Here is a 22,961-nt window from a genome sequence, read left to right as displayed (position 1 = left end):
TCTTACCATTTTTAAAAAAAAAATGTCTTGGACTTGAAGACAGAAGAAAGAAACTTATCATCATAATCCCATCATTAATTCGGTTTTCTTCGTCAAGTTGTATTTAATAATATAATATAATATAATAGTTTGGTTGATTAAGCAAAGTCTAACCTGCCACTAGGATTCAATAATGGGAAAGCAAGCATCCCCAAATCATAACCATCAATGATTTGCCATATGTTGTGATCAAGAGGAACTTTTTTTTTTTCTCATTCGTATTTTTCTTTATCTGTTTATTATATATATATATATATATATATTTCATTCTGTTTCTTAATAAACACTATTCAGAAAATGATCTACATTGCGTATAAGCTGAAAACAAAAGGCTTTTCAAGTATATTTCAGAGAAAATATTGTTGGTTTTGGGAGTTGGGTTTTGCCTAACGGAAACTTTGGAGGAACAAAAAAAATAAAAAATAAAAAGAAAAATGCTTTGGAATCCAGAAAACGACTGAAGCCCCCCAAAAAAAAAAAGAAAAAAAAAAGGGAAGTATTGATAGTATTGAAGACCTAGGGAATCTGTCTTTTGTGACTGACATATTGTTAAAGCTATCAAGGATGCCATTTATGAACATGAAAAGAAGGAAAAAGAAGCAAAGGTTACTACTGTCTGCTACACACCTTGTTTGCTAACATACAAAGCAGGAACTAAATTCCCTTTTTTTTTTTTTTTTTTTCCCTCAAATTTTATTTTGCTTACATAATGTTGTGCATTTGACCTGGTCAAATCCCGTCATTAAAAAAGGCCCTGTTTTTTTTTTTTTAGTCAGTTTAATCAAAAGATTCCAGTTGTCATTGATTAGTCATGGACTCAATGCTGTGTCGTTTTATGACCGCTTGACCAAACGATAGGATGATACCTTAAATTATGACCAAGTTCCATGATCTCCACACCAAACTCTCAATTAGACTACATAAAGAGAGAAAAAAGAAATCCCTCTTGTTTCCTACTTCATTGTCCTCAAAGGCTCAAACACAAACCCAACAGAGCTCAGTAAAAGAATTGATGTTTGTGTGAGGGAAATCTTTGTACTAGTTTATAATCTTCTTGTAGTTAAAATGAAGACTACGAATTACTTTTGCACCTTTGTGGTTATCATGTTCTGTTGGGTCAAATCGAAAAAGAAGTGAAATACCCAACTTGGTTGTGGACCCTGATAAAACGAACACTCATCAATACTCTTACCCCATTTTTGCCACGTTGAAACTCTTTCAAGATCATCAACTTTTTTTAAATTTTAGTTTAAAAGGATCACTTATTTCGAATCATCACAAAGGGTTAACTGTCTAACTCTGATTGACAAGGAAAAGACTTAGTAACCATAATAAATTAATGTTCAAACTGTACAAAACGCTTTCAATAATTTTCAATTTCCTGATATTTTTCTTGTTGTTTATCAAATAGTGATAAACTACTATGCAAGTTTCTTACTTGAGTATCCCATTTCACTCATAAGGGGAAGAAGCTTTCCTGTAGTAATCTATATATGTTATCCATCTCAGAATGAGATCTATCACCAGCCAAAAATACATGATTTTTTCCATTCACTTCTATTTGACTAAAACCAGGAGCCTTTCTCACATTCCTTTCCTTCATCATTTTCCTTAATTGGGCAAATTTGTGCCACATCCCATTAGAAGCATAAACATTAGCTAAGAGTACATAATTCCCTGAGCTAGTAGGCTCCATCTCCAATAGTTTCTCTCCTATGCAACTTGCAAGTCTAACATCACCATGCAACCTACAAGCACCAAGCAATGTCCCTAGAACAGCACCATCCAGCTCACAATGAGGCATTTTGGATAATACCTTGGTAGCCTCATCTACTTGTCCGGCTCGACCAAGTATGTCTATGAGGCATGAATAGTGCTCAGCCTTCGGTTCTAGACCGTAAACACAATTCATTGACTCGAAAAGCCTTTGACCTTTATTGACAAGGCCAGCATGACTACAAGCTGATAAGACACCTACAAAAGCAATCTCATCCGGCTTGGCTCCTGATCTTATCATGCGTGCAAAGACCTGTAACGCATGTTGCCCGTATCCGTGGTTTGAGTATGCCAATATCATTGATTTCCATGACACTGTATCTTTGGCCACAAGATTCTCAAAAGCAAGCCTAGCGCAGTGAACATCCCCACTTCTCGAATACATAGTAACAAGGACATTCGTTACCAACGTGTTGTGCTCGAAGCCAAGAGATAAAAGCAGTGCATGAGCTTGCATCAGTTCCAGCATACCCTTGCACGAGATCAGTACACTACTAATGGTAGTCCCACACCCACTCGGCCTAAAATTTGATCGAAGCATGAGGATCAGGTGGTTCATGGCTTCACCTTCAGGTCCATTTTTGGCATAACCATCAATCATTATATTCCAAGTCACAGAATTCCTTTCGGGCATGGAAATGAAAAGCTCATTAGCTTCTACCATGAAGCCTTCATCAATATATGAAGAGATCATTGCATTCCATGCTGCAATCTCTTTCTTAGGCATCTGATCAAAATATTCCCTTGCAAGTCTGATCATCTTGTTGTGGGCAAGACCCGTAACCATAGCTGTCCAAGAAACTGCATTCCTTTGTGGCATTGAATTAAATAGTTGTATGGCTTGACCTACTCTATTCGCACTCAAACAACCTGAAATAATGATATTCCAAGAATATAAGTTCCTCTGAGGCATTTCATTGAACAGCTTGAATGCCTCATCAAATTGGTCACTCTGGACATAAGCCTTGATCATAGCTGTCCATGAGACGGTGTTCCTTTCAGGCATCAAGTCAAACACTTTACGAGCTTGAGCTACCATGCCGTTATGAGCATAACCTAAAGCCACCGTGGTCCAGGTGACCACATTTTTTTCTGGCATTCTATGAAAAAGCCGGAGACCTTCCTCAATTTCTCCGCAATTAAAATAACCGGAAATCAAACTGGTCCATGAGTATACATTTCTCTCTTCCATACCATTAAAAACTCCACGAGCCTCATCTATACAACCAGACTTCATATAACCATCAATCATGGCTGATTCTGCAACAATGTTACGCTCGGGCATTACCCGGAAGAGCGTCTCAGCATTGGGCAGATCATGGTTCTTCAGATAAACAGTAATCATGGAAGCATACGATACAGCATCCCGACGAGACATTTTGTCAAACAGATTCCTTGCTTCCTTGACTCTGCCAAGTCTACCAAGTTTCACCATTTCGTTATTACAGTTATATACATATACATCTCTTTCGGAGAGGGTCGGCTTGCCGGGGAGGGGAGTCGGAGTGGTTTTATTCGGTTTCAAATTTGGTTTTGCATGGATAGAGTAATATGAAGATGACGAATTGAAATTTCTGAGAGGTCGATATATGGCATGGAACTTCAAAAAATGGTGATAACAACGAGAGGACGACATGGTGAGATGATGCTGATAACAGATCACAACCCATTGTATTCAATCATGGATTTCAAGAATTGAAGATGCATAATCACTTTCCTTTGCAATGAAATCGAAAAATAGGGTTGTTTACGGAAGCAGTATGAAATTCACTGGAGTTAACGCGGTTTCCTAAATTATATACCAAAACAAGCCTTGGAAAAATTGTTGCAATGTCCACAAAGTTTATTTTTCACTCCAACTCTGCAGCTCTGAACCTATATATGGTGTGTATATATATATATATATATATATGCATGAACATGGGAAATAAAAGAGAGCAGAGATTGAAGAGGTTTGCGCTTACACTCCATTTGGGAACACATAGTTTTATAAATGCTTTCAAACTAGTCTAATGCCATTGAGAAATTTGGCCGTAAAACTATACAAGGCTAAGATTGTACTGTAGTGTACTGTACTAAAATTCTTGTCTTTTATCACATTGACAGTTCAATTAGGCAACTGAGTTTGTTTCATCAGTTTCAGGGATTACAATGTCAAGCCTCATCATGGGCTTGTATTTCTCGGGGATCTTTGCACCTGCCAGCAAGCAGACTTCAACAACAGCAGGAGCCTTGCCATAGAACCGTTTGAGTGCACTCCTTAATGGAGGCCCTTTTGGGTCTTTAACATGCCACACATAATTTGAAGGAAAAACTTCATCCACAGTGGCATCCTGCCAACCATGCTTCCCATCCCTCCACTGGTGCTTAAATTCACCACATAGCTTCGCATTGTGACCCCAGGGCCCCACATGGACCTCCGAGCAATATCCACATGCCTTCACAGTGTATTTCTTCATCAATTTTGTCACCCCATATCTAACGGTTTCGTATGCATCCATTGTCTCTTGTGCAATCCTGGGTACATCCGAGGAAAGTGGAGGTGGAAACCGCCTAGCAGCCCCATGTGTATCAAGATCAACAAGTGAAGATGGACTTGCAGTACGCCATGGCTTAGGTTCCTCAATATATCCTCCTCGATCAATCACTTTCTTCCCAATCATGCGGATGGGTTTAGTTCTTCGCCTTGAAGGGTACTCTGGTATATCCACACCAGCTTGGATGCATAGCTCCACAATTGCTGGAATTCTGTCATACTCAAAACGAGTTTCATGTTTAATACGCCTACCAAAAGGGTCAAAGAGATGATATGATTCAATGGGGATAAGTATGTCATTGATGGAACCCTTAACCCATGCATGGAAGCTTCGACGCTTTGCACTAGTTGGACCAAGGCAATTTTGAATGCAGTGACCAGTCTGGGCCACATGAACCTCAGAGCACTCACTGCAATGGAGTTTGAAATAATTTAATCAACCGATATGTAAGTTGCAAAACAAGTTCCTATAGAACTAATTATGATAAAACTGCAGAAGAGTTACCAAAAAGTAGAATACAAAATAATAACAAAACATAATTACCTGCAACCATATACAGGTATGACATGCATGAGCTGAGCAACACCTCTAATCAAAATTTTCCAGGCGTCCAGCACTTGATATGCAACAGGAATTAGTTCAGGCACAAGTAGTCCATTTTTTGGAGGATCAAGGGGCTTCTCCATACCCATTTCTGCCAATTTCTTGTCCTTTCTTGCGGCACGTTGGATCTTCTTTAAAGGAATAGGATAAGGTTTCTTTTTTTTCTTTGGTAGTATTGGAGGAAGATCCACATTTTGGGGATACGATTTCTCGAAAGTTGAATTCGGCCCTGGATTCTGACTGGCACATACTACAGTCTCAAATCTGTTCCTTATGTCTTTGTGAAGCTGTTCGTGCTTGAACTGCAACTGAAACTTAGAGGTGTGAGATTTCTGGAACAGCCATTTGTGAATATAAATATTTATATATATATATATGTTTTAGAAACGGGTTTCTTGGGTTCATTAAAATAATAAAATAAAGAACCTAAGAAAAGTATTTTTAAAACATTCTCGGTCACAGTTACAACAACCATATATTTGGCAACTAAGATACAAATAACAAAGAAACTCTTTTTTTCTCCTTTTGCAGACAACAGCATTTATACTATCATGGCATGATAATTTTATAAGAAAATCTCGTTGAACAATCTTCCTTATAAAATACTTCTCTTATGATAGTTCTAAGGTCACATAACATCAAAAAAGAAAGAGTTTAGCCTTTACTAAGTTAACCAACGTTATTTCAATGAACACCCTGCAGAGAGCAACTGAATGATGTTCACAACTTATATATGGCCTAGCATGGACATCATTGGCATAGAAGATTGAACCATACATGCCTATATGATCTCAGTAGCTAAACTCCTCTCAGAATATAAAGAAGCTAATTATAAAATTGCTTGGGTCTACAGCTTCTACTTGTAGTTCATACACCAAATATCACTTTCAAAAGATGAAAGCTATTGCAGACAAACCAGATAGGCTTGTTTGAAAACTAATTAAATATACCAGAAACTAAATTAATTTTCTGATTCATTTGCACAACAACTAGAACCAAGAACATAAAGGGTAATAAAAGGGAGAATGAACCTTGAATCCAATTGTATATGACCTTAAAGCTGATAATTGAGGTCTCTTAAACCCAACAATGCTCAAGCAAACACCTGCAAAGCAGTAACCAAATCACCACATGCCTACATGAGGAGCTATATTATGGAACAAGGATAACCAGTTTCCATTCTGTCCTTTATTTCTGCTTTTATTTTTTTTCCTATGTCAGGCAATGTAATTGCGTTGGGAAACTCTTAGTGCACCATGCCAGTATGGAAATTTATTTGTAAAAAAGGCAGATACAGTTGCTTTCGTCATAATGTTTTATAGTCAGACAAGTGTTTACATAAAAAGACTCGAAAAGAAAGAACAATAAATCACCCTTCTGAGATGAATTCCATAAAGCAGAGGATACTGCTGGAGGCTTCTGGAACATCTATCTTTGTAATTAATCCCAATGTTTGTCCTCCTAGTACAAAACCAAAATAGAATCAAAAGTAATGCCAAAATTATAGTTAGCAGAATAACGCTTTAGTTAGCAATGTAGTCTATAAAAAGCAGGTGAAGTATTATTAGCCATTTTAAATCCCAAACTTTAGCAATTGCATAATATCACCGATAGGTGCAATAGACCTATAAAACCACAAGACCAGGAACATCTATTGTTCCTTGAAATGCCCATTTCTGAACTTCCATAAGACCAGTGTTTTTATTCTGTTTTAAGAACTCATCATGAAACAGTAAAATATAACAACTCGAACTTAAAGTGGAGTAGATGTAACTTTCCATAGTTGACACGAAAAATTCACCATAACCATCGTTCAACTTCGTATTTAGTTGCGTTTCGGTGTTAACCCTGGTAGTATTTTTAACACAAAACCGTTCTTTCAGGCAGTTCCTCAAACACGTTGCTTGCACATTATAAAAAGCAAATTAAAGATGGACCCAATTCAACAAAAAGCAAATAAAAAGTGGAGAATCAAACAATTTGCACATGCACTTGGTCCAATCCAATTCTAACGCGTTGAATGGAAAATGAATAAAAATACATAAAAACAAAGTATTATCATTTGCTAAATTATCGCAGTTAAAGAGTAGTATAGAGAACGCACCACCTTCCACAAAACGTCTCGAAGCTTTATCCGTGAAATTCTCGGCCTTTTTTCTCGGCGAACCACCCTGTTACTCAGCCCTGCTTCACTCCCAAGTGTATCTGGTTACTGTTCCGTTGTGTTTATTGGACTCCCAAACCTCAATTTGTTTTCAGTGATTCCACGTTCGCAGCATAAAACCACAAATTTTATAATTTCCTTTTGCCCTTTTTCTTTTTCCTTTTTTTTTTTTTGTAATTTTATTTTTGCCCTTATTATTTTTCTTGGATATATAGATTTCTTAAACAACCAATTCAATCAAGTTGAAAAATTTACAGTACCATTTGGATATTACTGATTTATTATTACCGAAATTAACAAAATTTTCCATGGAATAAAATCCTAGGATTTTGGAGGGTTCATTTTTCTCTTTCTTTTTTCTTTTTTTTTTTTTTTTTTGGAGGTTAGCATTTAACATTGCAAAAAAAAAACCTTGGACTAAAGTCATATGTCAATTATATGCATGCTTCCATGAATTCTCAGGAGTTGAACAAAAGAAGGTCTAGTTTACAAATATCGAAGATGGATATTGAACCTTCTTACATAGAGTGACATTTATTCCAAAAAGAAAATAGGAAAAAAAAAGTTTATTTTTATTTTTATCATATTATTTTTATTTCATTTTTAAAAATCAAAAACAACTTTTGAAACTTAAAATTTATTTTAAAAATATTTGTATAATTATCAAAAAGTACTTTCGATCAAAAAATAAAAAATAATTTTTGAAAAGTATTTTTAAAAATATAAAATAAAAACTATATCAAACAAGATTTAAATTGTAAGTAAGAATATAAGTTAAATTTAATGATAATTTAAAAATAATTAATTAGAAATTTCATTATTACAATAATTAAATTTTTTGTAATTTGACAAAAATAATATATAAACAATGGGATAATATTATCCAAAAAAGTTAAAAAAAAAACACAATGGGATAATATAATATTAACTTTCCGTACATGGGTTTTCAAGGAAACAATTATTTTTTATCCATAGGGTCAACTACAAGCATACACACCTAACTGGTCTCTACACCCTTAAAATATTCACCAACTCATCAATCTAGCTTATAAGATGGGATTAGTTTGGTGCTGATCATTCCCTTTTGAATATCAAATCTCTTATGGTACAACCAAAAGCAACACAAAGATTATGAAAATTAATTACATTCCAAACTATTTATTTATTTATTTATTTTTCTAATTATATAGTTTTACATGTACTTTAATTTCAACTGATGATTGATGATGGTGAAAATTGACGTACTACTTCCCGGTAAATAGTTTAGCCACAACAACACAGATTTCACAGAGTCCTTTCAAATACCGGTTCCTAAGAGTCAGACTGGAATATGTTCCATTGTTAGCAGCTTGGCAATTTTTAGCATAACCGGAAGCTTCATTGGCATCATTAGCGAGTCCAAAGTAGGTCTCGGAGTTCAAGTCACCGTAAAGCCCTTTTCAGATTAGAAACAGCCTTGTCATAATCATTCTTGCAACTCTTAAGGAGCTGGCAGTGGTTGTGCTGCTTAACTTGGTCTGCTATGTAATTCTGTGTTTTGGTGGCATTGAAGTGTGCCAAACGAAATGTTATGTAACCAAGTTTTTGTCGATTGGCTTTTGGGGTACGAGGGTCTGCGTAGAGAGACTCAACACACAGCGTGTAATTTGAAGTTTTCTTGCATACTTTTTGGGCAAGTCCTGTTTGCCTAGCAGCCGAGGCACAGTAGAAGAATATGAACAAGAAGAGACCAAGAAGACGAAATAACACCATTTCTTTTTGGTCCTTAAAAAGTTTTGGATCGGTGTAACAAGTTTGGTAAAGACAACATATTAGATGTGGAAACAAATGAACAACAACATTAATTTTTAGAAAAGGCAGTGGATGAGAGTGGAGATAATATACAGTTGTTGTCACTTTGTCACCATGTGTTTAATTTGTTCGTTGTGAGATTTGTCAACTTTCATGTTAAATTTGCTCTTAAACGAATTTTCCATCTTCGTACAGTGACACAATATGACGAAACGAATTTTATTTTCTTCACATTAATTACACAAAATGAATACTGTATAGGTTACTCCTTTTACAATAAATACCAATTTTCGGTATGATGCATACCAAATAAAACAATGTGTATAAAATATGAAAGTTTTTTGCCTATATGAATTTGCTAATTATTTTGATGTAAAAATTTATGACCTAATTTTGGCGAGGTTGTACATATATGGTAATGTTTGTTTATACTACAATGGAAATGAGGTTATATATATGGTAATGTTTGATTCAAATTAAAATGGAAGCATTTGGATAACGGATTTCGATCTTTTAAGACATTTTACTTGTTTTGGAAGCATTTTTCACGTGTCAATTCCTGATTAGAGGGAGCCGTATTAAATTGTCTATAGGTTATGCAGCTAGCTAACACATGGTAGGTAATCTGCACACCAAATTCGGAAGGTAGCGATCCTAAAGGTTTTTAATTTTGACCAGAAATGAAGCAGCCCACCTTTACTGGGTTCGCTACGCCCACGATTAACTCAATTAAAATTGATCATTGTTTCTAATAATAATAATAATAATCTCGTTTTTAATATGATATGGACCTTGCCGACTATACACGAATGAGATTGTCTCATAAGCACAAGCATTGTATCCATATTCACGTACAACTTACTCATAGCCAAAAGCTCATAAGATTTACCATAGGCTGCTTTACATGCACCCAAGTTACCGAAATTACCCACAATGCATTTCACGATTTTTTTTCCTTCAAAATAAAATTTGTGGTTTTTATTTTTTCGAAAAAGGACATATAAAATAATAATAATAATAATAATAAGCCACGTCCCCGCAGCAATGGCCCCCAATAAGAGGAAAGAGGCCCAAAAAAAAAAAAAAAAAGAACGTTACCAACCCCATCCAATCGGGGTCCATCCCCTTGTGACATCCATTCAAATCTTTACTTCTGTTTTATGGATCCAGCCGAGCCGTTGTAGGTCCGACCTTTGGGAAACGCAAAACACAGGCAAGGCGGACCCATCAGCATGTGAATACGTGACCAACATGTCCTTTTATTTGATTATTTTACTCATGAAATTTTTATTAGAATGTGATAAAAACTCCATCTTTACCTGCCCAAATTTAATATACATGAAAGACCGAAAGCTATATACAACAAATGAAGAAAATTACAGGCACTTCATTAGAATGAGGCCAAACTTAAATCCCTACTCTTCCCTCAAATTCATTTCATACCGTTTGTCATTTCATCACCCACACACCAACTCCCTAATTAAAGAAACAAGAAAACACATCTCACCCACCCATACCAGATCTCATTACATTCCCCCTTCCCAACCTTCATTTCTGCAATGTAGCAAAATGGTAAAAATCTGCCACCAATTTATATACATAAATATGACCAACCACTAAATGTCGGCATGTCTCCTAAAATGGACACCATTCATCCACCATGCTCACAAAGCTAAGTAAGCCAAATGCAAAACGCATTTGGACAACTTACAATTTAGGAATGTTGTTCAAATATGAATGATTGGATACTATAAAGAGATAATATTGTCTTACTCTTCCAATAATACTTATTCATTCGAAAAGAATCGTGGAGCTAAACCTGGTCAATAACAGTAAATGAACTCTCTGTATAGCAGTTAATATATGACTGAAAGAAGGCAGCATCAAAGGATATCATGGCAAAGCGTGTAGCTTCTAATTTATTTACAAAATACATGTCAGAATCTGCAGATAACTAAACATGAAAATGGCCAAACACTAATCAAGGCAACAATTAAAACGGGGTTGAAGAAGAAGAAAGATGTATACATAAAAGAATTCGAACTTAAAGCCAAGTAGATGTAAATTTCCATAGTTAACACAAAAAATTCACCATAACCATCGTTAAGTTAGTATTCAGTTGCGTTCACGGTTCAAAAAAATCACCGTTCTTTCAGGCAGTTCCTCAAACATATTGCTTGCACATTCAAAAAAGCAAATTATAGATGGACCCAATTCAATAAAAAGCAAATAAAGAGTGGAGGATCAAAGAATTTGCACATGCACTTGGTCAAATCCAAATCTAACGCGTTGAATGGAAAATGAATAAAAATACATAAAACAAAGTACTATCATTTGCTAAATTATAGCAGTTAAAGAGTAGTATAGAGAACACCTTCCACAAAATCTCCCGAAGCTTTATCCGTGAAATTCTTGGCCCTTTTGCTCGGCGAACCACCCTTGGACTCAGCTCTGCTTCACTCCCAAGTGTGTCTGGTTGCTGTTCCGTCGTCTTTATTGGACTCCCAAACCCCAATTTGCTTTCAACCTTTCCACGTTTGCAATATAAAACCACAAATTTTAATTTCTTTTTGCCCTTTTTTATTTTTCTTTTTCTTCTTTTTTTTTTAATTTTCTTTTTTCCCTCATTATTTTTTTTGCATGTATAGATTTTTCTAACAATCAATTCAATCAAGTTGAAAATTTTATTGTACCATTTGGGTATTACTGATTTATTATTACCGAAATTAACAAAATTTCCATGGAATAAATCCTAGGATTTTTGGGAGAGTTTTTTTTTTTTTTTTTTTCCTTTTGTTTTTGAGGTTGTTTATATTTTTTAGCAAGTCAAATTGGCATTTGACATTGCAAAAATGAAATATTGGATTAAAGTTATATGTGAATTATATGCATGCTTCCATGAATTCTCAGGAGTTGAACAAAAGAAGGTCTAGTTTACAATTATCTAGGCTGGAAATGGGAACCTTCTTGTACAAGGAAGTGACATTTATCCCAAAAAGAAAAAGTTTAATTTTATCTTTTATTATATATTTATCTTTATTTAATTATTTAACATCTTATTTGACCTAATTTTTAAAAAGTTAAAAAACAATTTTGAAGTTTATATACTACTTTTAAAAGTATTTGAATAATTATCAAAATAATACTTTTTTTAACTTTCAAAAACACTTACAATCGAAATAAGTGAAAATTAATTTTTTTTTAAATATTTATAAAAAAATAAAAATAAAAACTACACCAAATAAGATTTAGGTAGCAAGGTGGATGTATCTATTTAATGATAATTTAAAAATAATTAACTATAAATTCCATTGTTACAATCATTAAAGTTTTTGGTGATTTGACAAAAAGAATATATAAACAATCGGATAATATCATTATAAAAATTTAAAAAAAAAAAAACAAAAAACAGAAAAAAACAATGGGATAACATAAAAGTAACTTTCCGTGCATAGATCTTCAACGAAACCATTATTTTTTATCCATAGCATCAACTACAAGCATACACACTGTAAATATTCACCAACTTACCAGTCTAGCTTATGAGATTGGATAAGTGTGGTGCTAATCATCCCCTTATGAACATCAAGTCACTTATGAAACATCCAAAAGCAACACAAAGATTATGAAGATTAATTACATTCCAAATTATTTATTTATATTTTATCTAAGTCTAATTTCAACTGATGATCGATGATGATGATAACTAAAGTACTACTTCCCAGTAAACAGTTTAGCCACAACAACACAGATTTCACAGAGGCCTTTCAAATGCCGGTTCCTAGGAGTAAGGCTGGAACGTCTTCCATTGATAGCAGCTTCGCAATCTTTAGCATAACCAGAAGCTTCATTGGCATCATTAGCGAGTTCAAAGTAGGTCTCGGAGTTCAAATCATTGTAAGCCCCTTCCAGCTTAGAGACAGCCTTGTCATAATCATTCTTGCACCTCTTAAGAAACTGGAGAAGCTGGCTCTCAAGCAGCTCTGCTATGAGTTTCTGTGTTTTGGAGGCATTGAGGTATGCCAAACCAAATGTTATGTAAGCAAGTGTTTGTCGATTGGCTTTTGGGGTACGAGGGTCTGCGTAGAGAGACTCAACACAGAACGTGTAATTTGAAGTTTTCTTGCATACTTCTTTGGCAAGTACTGTTTGCTTGGCAGCCGAGGCACAGCAGAAGAATATGAACAACGAGAGACCAAGAAGACGAAATAACACCATTTCTTTTTGGTCCCAAAAATGTTTTGGATTGGTATAACAAGTTTGGCAAAGACAACATATTATATATGGAAACAAATCACCAACAACATTAATTTTTAGCGAAGGCACTGGATGAGAGTAGATACAACACATAGTTGTCACTTTGTCACCATGTGTTTAGTTTGTTCCTTGGGTGGAATTGCCACAACATGAACATTCTTCTTTGCAAGAATTATTGCAGTAGGATAATGGCGAGGAGGATTTGAAAGCCATTATAGCATTAAGATCTCCAAGATTTAGCCAAGGCTTAGCTCAGGACCCCACTACCCATTGTATTTGATTTGATATTGCTACTAAACATGATTCGAGAGTTGTGATAATACCACTGAAGAACGTCTTGACCTCTAATTTGTCAATTTTCATGTTAAATTTGTTTTTAAAGACTTTTCCATCTTCATATATACTGGCACCATCCAAAGAAATATATATATATATATATATATGTTACTCCCTTTACAATTAATACCAATCCTTTTACAATTAATACCAATTCTTGGTATGACGCATACCAAATAAAACAAATTGTAAGAATAAAAGATTTTTAAGTATGTAAATTTATTAATTATTAATTATTTTGAGATAAAAATTTATGATCTAATTTAGTGAGGTTAGATATATGGTAATGTTTGGTTCAAACTAGAATGGAAGTGAGGATATAGATACGGTAATATTTGGTTCAAATTAAAATGTAAGTGTTGGATAACGGATTTCGATCTCGAAGACTTTTACTTGTTTGGAAAGCGTTGTGTCAATTCCTGATTAGAAGGAGCCGTATTAGATTGACTATAGCATTTTTTATTTTTTATTTTATTTTATTTTGCTGAAACATGGATTCTATTCGAAACCAAAAGAAAAGGGAAGGAAAGCCCTCACCCTGATTTAGGAAGCGACTTCAAACTTGACTTTCCTGAATCAAAGTCATTACAGAAGGAGGTAGAAAACTAGTATCCACCTCACCAAAAAAACTACACTGTTTAGCCCACTGACCTACAGAGTGGGCAGCTCTATTTGCGACACTAGAGATCCAGTTAAAAGAAACATTATCAAGAAAGGGTAACAAGATGAAAATGTCATTTACGACGTGCTCTGCTGACTGCTGTCCAATGGAGAGACTTGGCGTTTCGGCTTGTTAGACATTCAATAAATTGACTATAGCTAACACATGGTAATCTGCACACCAAAATCATAAGGTAGCGATCCCAAAGGTTTTTGAATTGGACCAAAACTCAACCCGACTACCTTTACTCGGTTTGCTATGCCTATGATTAATCCGATTAAATTGATCATTGTTTCTCAAAAATATAAAGATCATTTTTCATATGATATGTACCTTGTCGACTATACACATGAATGAGATGTCTCATAAGCACAAGTTTTGCATCCATCTTCATGTACAACCTCCTCAGAGCCAAACGCTAATAAGATTTACCATAGGCTGCTTTAAATACACAAGTCGACTTATTACATGACCCATTTAAAATCCAAATAGCATAAGTACCCAAAATGCATTTCACAATTTTTTTTTCTTTTTTCCCCCTTAATGTGGTTTTTTTACGAAAAAGCCACGTACCAGCAGCAGCAATGGCTACCGACAAGAGGAAAAAAGAAAAAAGCCAAGTACCAGCACAGCAGCAATGGCTACCGACAAGAGGAAAAAACGAACGTCACGAACCCCCTCCAATCGGGGTCCATCCCACAGTGACATCCATTCAATTCAAATCTTTACTTTTGTTTTACGGATCCAGCCGAGCCGTTGCGGGTCCCACCTTCGGGAAACCAAAAAAAAGGCAGGGCGGGCCCATCAGCACGTGAATAAGTGACCATCATGTCCTTTTATTTGGTTATTTTACTCATGAAATTTTTATTAGAATGTGACAACTCCATCTTCACCAGCCCAAATATAAAACACATGAAGACCGAAAAGCTTTATACAACAAATGAAGAAAAATACAGGCTGTTCATAGAATGGGGCCAAACTTAAATCCCTACTCTTCTCTCAAATCATTTCATACTATTTATCATTCCATCACACACACGCTAACTCCCTAATTAAAGAAACAAGAAAGCACATCTCACCCACCCATACCAGATCTCATTATAATCCCCCCCTCCCAACCTTCATTTCTACAATGTACCAAAATGGTAAAAATCTGCCACCAATTTATATACATAAATATGACCAACCACTTAATATCGGCAGGTATTCTAAAATGGACGCCATTCATACACCATGCTCACAAAGCTAAGCCAAAATGCAAAAAGCATTTGGACAACTTACAATTTAGGAATGTTGTTCAAATATGAATGATTGGATACTATAAAGAGAGAATATTGGCTTACTCTTCCAACAATACATATTCATTTGAAAAGAATCGTGGAGCTAAACCTGGTTAACAACAGTAAATTAACTCCTCTGTATAGCAGTTAATATATGACTGAAAGGAGAAGGCAGCATTAAAGGATATCATGGCAAAGTGTGTAGCTTCTAATTTATTTACAAAATACATGTCAGAATCCGCAGATAACTAAACATGAAAATGGCCAAACACTAATCAAGAATAAGTAAAAGAAAAAAAAAATAAAAAAATGCAGGATTGAAGAAGAAGAAAGATGTATACATAAAAGAATCAAAATCATAAGCACAGTTTAATATCAAAAATGCCTACACAGAGAAAGATGCAGACCTGTGAAATTGTATGGCCTGGAAGATTTCGCAGAGAAAACTTTCAAAGATTAACTATCTAATCATAGATTTTTCTATGGATTGATGTTGCACTCTCGCAAATACACATTATCATAATCAACATATTTTGCCCAGTAATTACGATACTTGGGTATGCCAATCTCTAGCCACGGCTTCATGTTACCGTTGTAGTGTATGACAGCAGCTCGTTCAATTTCCCTCTGGCCAACACTTGGGTTGTACCCCAGACCCAACACATGCCAGGATCGATCTAGTGCAAAAGTGCGTTTCCAAAATGTTATTAGACCAGGTGGCAGGGTTCCCAACTTCCACAGCTGTCTGTCATGATTCTGCGACCAAAAAGAACTAGATTGAGAATTGAAATTTAGATCAAATTAATCAAGCTGAAATTGCTAGCATCACACTGAGCTGGAATTGTAAACATGCAAATATGTTAAAGATGTGAAAACTGCATATCAAATCATGACCCTCCCAGTACCAAAACATGGGACCTAGCAATGGCAGAGGGTAAGAGTGGGAGAAAAAGGAAAAATCAGTGTTGTTGAAATAGTGTGAGACCTTTAGCATGTAAAAGAAAACATTCAGAGACATTGATTAAAAACAAAAATGCAAATCATGCAATCAACTATTCTATAGTTGATTGCATGATTCTGCGACCAAAAAAAACTAGATTGACAATTGAAATTTAGATCAAATTAATCAAGCTGAAATTGCTAGCATCGCACTGAGCTGGAATTGTAAACATGCAAATATGTTAAAGATGTGAAAGCTGCATATCAAATCATGATCCTCCCAGTACCAAAACATGGGACCTAGCAATGGCAGAGGGTAAGAGTGGGAGAAAAAGGAAAAATCAGTGTTGTAGAAATAGTGTGAGACCTTTAGCATGTAAAAGAAAACATTCAGACATTGATAAAACAAAAATGCAAATCATGCAATCAACTATTCTATAGGCAGAAAGACACTATGCGCAGCATGGTAGGAGTTTCTTGATGTCACGCTCCATGCAGCCATAAGATGAATGATTTAGAGATTATTTCTCCCTCATGTAGCAAATGAATGTAACAGGCATCCTATAAGACCAACTTGATTTTCCTGCAACTTAAAATTACTCTTCCACTGAAAATGAAAATCAAAATTATGTCAAATGAAAGATGCCTATGCAATGTGTTATTTACCAGCTTCTGCCATGTGTGGTACACCTCTGTGATGTTTTGCCTCTTCCATTCGCTCAAATCAAAGATATTCATTCCATATGCCCATCCACAGGCATGGGGATCAAAATTCTTTGAGATAATAGGATTTGAAAAGTTCAGATATCTATCAAAGCGATGGAAACTTTCTCCACAAGTTTCTACAGCCCCATTAACATTCCCCTTTAAATTAAGGGACCAAAGGCCGGTAAGATCCTTCTGGACAACTATATCATCATCCAAGAACAGAACTTTGTTGAGTTTTGGGAAAATTTGTGGCAGGTAAAAGCGAAGGTGGTTCAGGATAGATAAGTACTTCGGGTTCCGGAACTTCAAATTTGGATCAGTACTACCACGATGAGTCCTAAAGTAATAATCTATCATTGATTGAGAACCCAACTGCTTGAGAACTGGACTATAACTTGAATTCAACCATGTAAGTTCTTCTATGTTTTGAACCTCAATAGTGGCTTTTCCAGGCGGATTTACCAAAAACCACATCCTCATTGCTGCATAATTGAGCCTGTCAGTAACAATGTGGAAAACATGCTTGGCAGGATCCTGTGAAGCCAGAGGTAGAACAAACATGAGATGTCAACCAAGAGAAAAGTTTTCATATCAAACTACATTGTATTGATGTTCCATGCCTTTTTTCTTGGCAATAGAGAAAAGTGGAAAGTTGAAAAAAATAAGAATCTTAGGCATAGATACCTTAGCATGGAAAACAGTTGAATTTACAACAACTGCTGCTGCCAATACATTATCTGAAAATAGCGCATAGTGGTACAGCTGAGGGTCTTCTAGTTTCTCTTGATTCGGAAAGTTCCTCTCTGAAGGATTTAAGGAATAGTATTCTGTTGTAAGGCGCAAGGGTAGACAATGGAGACCTTTAGGAAGTGTTTTCGCAGTTAATTGCGTCAAGAACACAGTCTGCTTTTTGTGCACTCGAAGTTGCTCTTCTGTAGAGTGCAGCATAGCCCGAAGCTTCTTCACTGCAGCAGCACAGTCATCATGAATTTGCTTTCCTTTAGTCAATGTCTGCTCCATTGCCTTCAGTTTCTCATTGGCACTGCACCAAATAAACAATAGTTACAAATGAAATCCAAAAAGAAAATGAAGAAGCAATGTTGACTTGAATGATTATCGAAGTTAATAAGATGCATATCATGCACAGAAACAAACAAGGACATCAACAGATATGCATGTAAAATGTATTTTGTATACAAAGAGAGAAGAAAAGCTTAAGTCACAGGAACACATACTTCTTTGGCAGATCAGAATCCTTGCTTGCATCCGCAACAGCTCGTTGAACTTCCTTCACCCGCAGTCTAAGCTCCCTTGTAAAATGGGGGTTGTTTCGTGTAGCAGGAAGGGAAAGGTAGACCTTTGCTCGGATGAGCTGATCTTTAAGTTGCCTTACTCGAGCATCTGGAATAGCTGGTTGATCGTTCTGCTTTTCGGTTTTAGGTCTTCTGGGTCCTACTTTATCAACTCTGCTCGAGGCTACAGTGGATTGTTCATGCTTTACTTCCTGGAGGCAGAGCAAAAAGATGAAAAAAACAAACATAATAAAGAAAAACCCACAGCAATATTCCCTCTTAACTCTTGAGGAGAAAATCATAAATTAATTCATTAAAAAAACGCTAAAACAAAGGAATGTCAGCAGTAAGTTACTCCATGAATAAGACAGCATTTGTTGCAGAAAGTTTTGTGACAGTATGACATTGAATTTCAAGAAAATCTAGATGACAAAGCTGTCATTAAAATCGGATAGCAATGTCTGAACAATCTTGTAATACCAGAATCAGTCAATTGCTTACAATACACTTATTGATATAAGGTGATAACAACCAAGTAATAACAAGGAAGCCAATAAAAAAACCTACAACAATTATGACCAGAAGCACGACAGAAACCAAAAAGCAATTACGGCCTAAGATGAAGATTCAACACATTTTATTCAAACGCATAGGAAAAGCACAGTTTCTATTCTTCGACACGCACGCAATTTTCGACAAAATACATTCAACGGCAACTGAGGAAAATAATAAACAATCGGGTACCATATCATTTGAGGTTTCATCTGATTTTCGCTGGGACTCTACCGATTTTGCGTTCTCATCCACAGCATCTGTTGCATTTTCCGTGCTTCTTTCCCCTTCACCGTCGGTATCAGACTTAATCTGATTTCCTTGTTGAAACCCATTAGCGACCTGTCTGATGGGGTTCTCTGTTTGAGAACGATCTTCCTCATTTGTGGTATATAACACCCGAGCAGATAAATGTTCCCTTGATTCCCCTAATTTCCAATCCAAGGTAAGTAAGACGAATATACTATATATGGAGTACAAGGAACACTCAGTATAATCACAGAGAAACAAAAAAGAAGCTAGATTTAGAGAAATGAGAGTAAAAGTAGTACCCTGGCTGGAGTTAACGGTGTCGGTGGACCGGGCTGAGACGCCGGAATTGGGTAGAGCTTTCGTTGAGTTGTCAGAATATACGATCCCAATGGGTTCTTTAAGGGTTGTGGACGATTCCTAAATCCAGATTGGGGATTTGAAAGATTAAAAGATCCGCAAGTTTTGCTCTCAGAAAAAATCGAAGTGAGAAAATTTTTTATACCTGAGGAAGCAGATTTAAACGTCCGGTATGACCATTGAAAGCCTACGCAGACAAACAAAAAAAAAAAAAAAAGTAATTAAATTCTGTTTTTGTTTTTCTTTGCTTTTGAAAGTAATTTCAGAAAACGGAAAACGCAAAACAGAAGAAATCACTTACGAAAGTTGCAACATCTTCAACAAATTCGTTGGTTGCTAAAAGGGAAAATAAAACAGAAAAATAAATATAATTAAAGAAGCTCAAGAAAAAGAAAAAAATAAAGCAAAAGCAACAACAAATCCAGAGAAGTTGCTTACAGGAAGAGGAGCTTTGAAAGCTGCCGAGGCGGTCAGTGTAAAGAACAATAGGAGCAATAACCGTCACACACAGCATAACCATCACCACATTCCTCACCATCATCTTTACAATTTTTTTCTTTTTTACAGATAAAATTTTCAAGAAATGGAAAAAAAAAAAATCAAAAAAATCCTAAAACAATAAGACTCAGATTTCCGATGAAACCTAGAAGATTATTCACAGAAAAAAAATTAACTGAAAAGAAAGAAAGTGTTTGCAGAGAGAAACAGACGGAGGAAAAAAAAAAAAAAAGAAAAAAAAAAAGTGAAGCACCTTTGGGAGCAAGAACAAAAAGAATCAGAGCGTGGCTTTTGGCACAAACATTTACGAATCTAAAGGAATCTCACTCTCACATTTTGCCGTGTAACTGCGAAAAAACAAATGGTAATGGCTAACCGTTGAAAGAAGAAAAGCACAGAGAAAGAGAGAGAAGAGAAGGCAAAGCAGCAGAAAAGTCGGCGATGATGAATAATAATATGAATGCTGTAGAAGAAACACAGCCTGGATATATCACACAAATTAGTCTGTTTGTCTATTACACAGCAAGTACACAGCACAGACATAAAACTAAATAAATCGATAAAATTAAATCAAAAAGCCAATTATTGGTTTAGTAATTATTATTTATAATTCTCTATTTCTTTTGCTTACGCATTTGGCTGACAGAAAAACAAATAATAAATAAATAACACTAGTAAAAAGAACAAATAAGGAAAAAAAATAGAAAAATAAAATAGAAAAAGGTAAAGAAGAAAGAGTGAAAGAAAATGGCGCGTGAGTAAAGAAAGCAAGGTGCTGCGGATGAGCCGCGTCAACGACACGTGAACGATGAAATTGGAAAAAAAAAAAAAAATGAATAGTGAGATGCCACGTAGATAAAGTCGTATAAGACGCGTGATTAACGGCTCTTTCCCCACCACTGCCCACACCTTCTAACGGCTCCAGGCATCCATTCAATCCGGCAACCAACCGTGCTTTCACTGTTACCATGCCATCTTTTTTTTTTTTTTTTTTTTTTTTTTTTGGGTTTCACTTTTTGGCACTTCAAAAAATATATATATATTATTAATTATAATATATATGGTAAGGAGCTTTTTTAATTATTAGTAGGCTACAGATATATTTAATGAATTTCTCTTTTTTTCTATTTAGATTTTATTTAAATGATTAATTTTATTTCTTTTTTGGATAATATATATATATATATATATATATATATATAAATATTTTACGCTCTTCGCTGTCGGTGAACTGTGATTCTCAACTGCAAAGACCACCAGAGAGGAGCAGGCAGCGTTTTCACGAGTCACACACGGCATCTTACTTCTTTTCTATCTTCTCCTTGTTGTCGTTGTTTATTATTATTATTTTTTTTTTTATATCTATATTAATAAAACTCTTTCAAGATCCGTTAATAAAATAAAATAAAATATTGAGAACAATAAAAAAAAATTGATAAATAATATCATTAACCATGTAGTTATGTGAATCTCCAATTATAAAAATTGAAAAAAAAAACATGTAAGAGATAAAGTGTCTCCTGTAATTAAAATTAATGGTTAATTAGGCTTTTCGAACCTCTATCCTAAATCAATGGACTCAAATCAAAATTCTATTGCCTATTCAAGATTGAAGACAAAATAACATAGAAGGTTGTTGTTTAACTCTTGTATATATATATATAACTGAAAGCTCTTGATTAGCTGTAGGTCAACCATTTAGTTTTCGTTTTGAAACAATTTTATTATTGACAATCCATGTAAGTAGTGTTTCTTTGTTTTTATTAAATAACAAAAATGAAAGCATTTCACAATCATGTACTAAACAAAGTGTTAGTTATAAGAATATTATAAGACGAGCAGAATAACATGTGATTAATATTATAATTGTTGATAACGAATATATTATTTTATATGGGATATATATGCTGAAGGTTTTTTATTTTTTTATCATTTTTTTTTACTGTAGTTGGATATTTTGCAGTAACTATATTATTCCTGTATACATTGTTCATAAGATTTGGCATTGGATCCAAATAATATGGTATGCTTTGTCTACTGGTAGATTCGGGTTGTATTTTTCACAAGTTTTCAACTGAACAAGTCTAACTTAAGTAATTATTTCCCATATATAAGTGGCATTATGTCACTCGGTCACCAATTACCAACCAGTCCGGTTGGTGCAACCAATGCTATAGAAATATAGTTTGTGTATCCCTCGTTACAATTTTTGCAATATGCTTTTGCAATAGTTTTTTTTTTTTTTTTTGAAAAAAAAAAAAAACTTTCAAGGATTCAGGAATCTTAATCTTGTTGCTGAATCAACGATTCAGTACCTCGTACAAAAGAAGGCAAAATGTTGAAATCCAAGCTGGTACATTAATGACCATCAAGCTTAGTGCTTTGCATGGAATATTTCTAATTGGTATAGAGTCTGATTTGCAGATTACTTAACTGGTAATTTAAACTTGAACAAAGTGAGCAGAAGAAGGCTCATACGTTTTGCTGATGACTGATGACCGTGCAATATGGATGTTTCTGTTTAATGGTTAAAAATGATGCCTAAACTCAGGTTGTTGTATATTACATTTTGCTTAGTAAAGTTTTATTTCCTTAAGACTCTGTCATTATTATTATTATCATTATTGTTGTTGCTACTGGTTGGCATCATCATTTTAAAATGTTGGCAATCCACCTACAGATTCTAGTTGTTCAGAGCATGAAAACGCTATTAATTAATTTTACCTTGAGTAGATTCTAGTTAATTTTGAGTAGATTCTAGGTTGAAAGAAAGTCTGTAGTATGCTTACAGGAAGTATAGTATACCACATATTCTTGTAGCCTACCTTGCACGCAGTACCGTTTGGTAGGTAGGAAAGTTTATTGCTTTATACTGGTCTCAATTAATTTTCACGTTGCCAAGGAGGTTTAGTTCATATT

At 35.0% G+C, this 22,961-nt stretch overlaps 3 protein-coding genes, 1 long non-coding RNA gene and 1 pseudogene across 6 annotated transcripts; all 5 read right to left on the bottom strand.

Moving 5' to 3' along the window:
* Positions 1–1,342: 1,342 nt before the first annotated feature.
* Positions 1,343–3,620, bottom strand: LOC107434147 (pentatricopeptide repeat-containing protein At4g02750-like; annotated as a pseudogene).
* Positions 3,621–3,757: 137 nt separating this feature from the next.
* On the bottom strand, positions 3,758–7,309 carry LOC107434149 (APO protein 1, chloroplastic). 3 transcript variants are annotated; one of them, XM_016045586.4, is made up of 5 exons: positions 7,060–7,309; positions 6,329–6,416; positions 5,987–6,060; positions 4,896–5,257; positions 3,758–4,761 (listed from the first exon to the last, which is right to left on the bottom strand). In XM_016045586.4, the coding sequence occupies exons 2-5, from the start codon at positions 6,381–6,383 to the stop codon at positions 3,927–3,929; spliced, it is 1,326 nt and encodes a 441-aa protein (XP_015901072.1). In that variant the 5' UTR covers positions 6,384–6,416; positions 7,060–7,309; the 3' UTR covers positions 3,758–3,926. The 3 variants fall into 3 exon arrangements, with proteins under 3 accessions (XP_015901072.1, XP_015901058.1, XP_015901064.1); XM_016045572.4 differs by having other exon boundaries at positions 4,896–5,263; positions 7,060–7,298; XM_016045578.4 differs by having other exon boundaries at positions 4,896–5,263; positions 7,063–7,298.
* A 2,902-nt stretch (positions 7,310–10,211) lies between these two features.
* On the bottom strand, positions 10,212–11,920 carry LOC112491607 (uncharacterized). The gene is made up of 2 exons (XR_003055923.3): positions 11,285–11,920; positions 10,212–10,729 (listed from the first exon to the last, which is right to left on the bottom strand). It is a non-coding gene; the product is annotated as an uncharacterized LOC112491607 (long non-coding RNA).
* Positions 11,921–12,337: 417 nt separating this feature from the next.
* On the bottom strand, positions 12,338–13,564 carry LOC107433873 (putative invertase inhibitor). The gene has a single exon (XM_016045252.4). The coding sequence runs from the start codon at positions 13,258–13,260 to the stop codon at positions 12,625–12,627; it is 636 nt and encodes a 211-aa protein (XP_015900738.1). The 5' UTR covers positions 13,261–13,564; the 3' UTR covers positions 12,338–12,624.
* A 2,197-nt stretch (positions 13,565–15,761) lies between these two features.
* On the bottom strand, positions 15,762–20,614 carry LOC107433941 (probable galacturonosyltransferase 4). The gene is made up of 9 exons (XM_016045342.4): positions 19,983–20,614; positions 19,846–19,880; positions 19,690–19,731; positions 19,487–19,604; positions 19,128–19,363; positions 18,327–18,595; positions 17,776–18,133; positions 17,050–17,625; positions 15,762–16,200 (listed from the first exon to the last, which is right to left on the bottom strand). The coding sequence occupies exons 1-9, from the start codon at positions 20,083–20,085 to the stop codon at positions 15,925–15,927; spliced, it is 2,013 nt and encodes a 670-aa protein (XP_015900828.2). The 5' UTR covers positions 20,086–20,614; the 3' UTR covers positions 15,762–15,924.
* Positions 20,615–22,961: the final 2,347 nt, after the last annotated feature.

Source organism: Ziziphus jujuba, chromosome 1 (genome assembly GCF_031755915.1).
Source record: "Ziziphus jujuba cultivar Dongzao chromosome 1, ASM3175591v1".
NCBI classification, from domain to species: domain Eukaryota; kingdom Viridiplantae; phylum Streptophyta; class Magnoliopsida; order Rosales; family Rhamnaceae; genus Ziziphus; species Ziziphus jujuba.
Note: the sequence above shows the minus strand (reverse complement) of the source record. Positions and strands in the feature narration are given on the sequence as shown.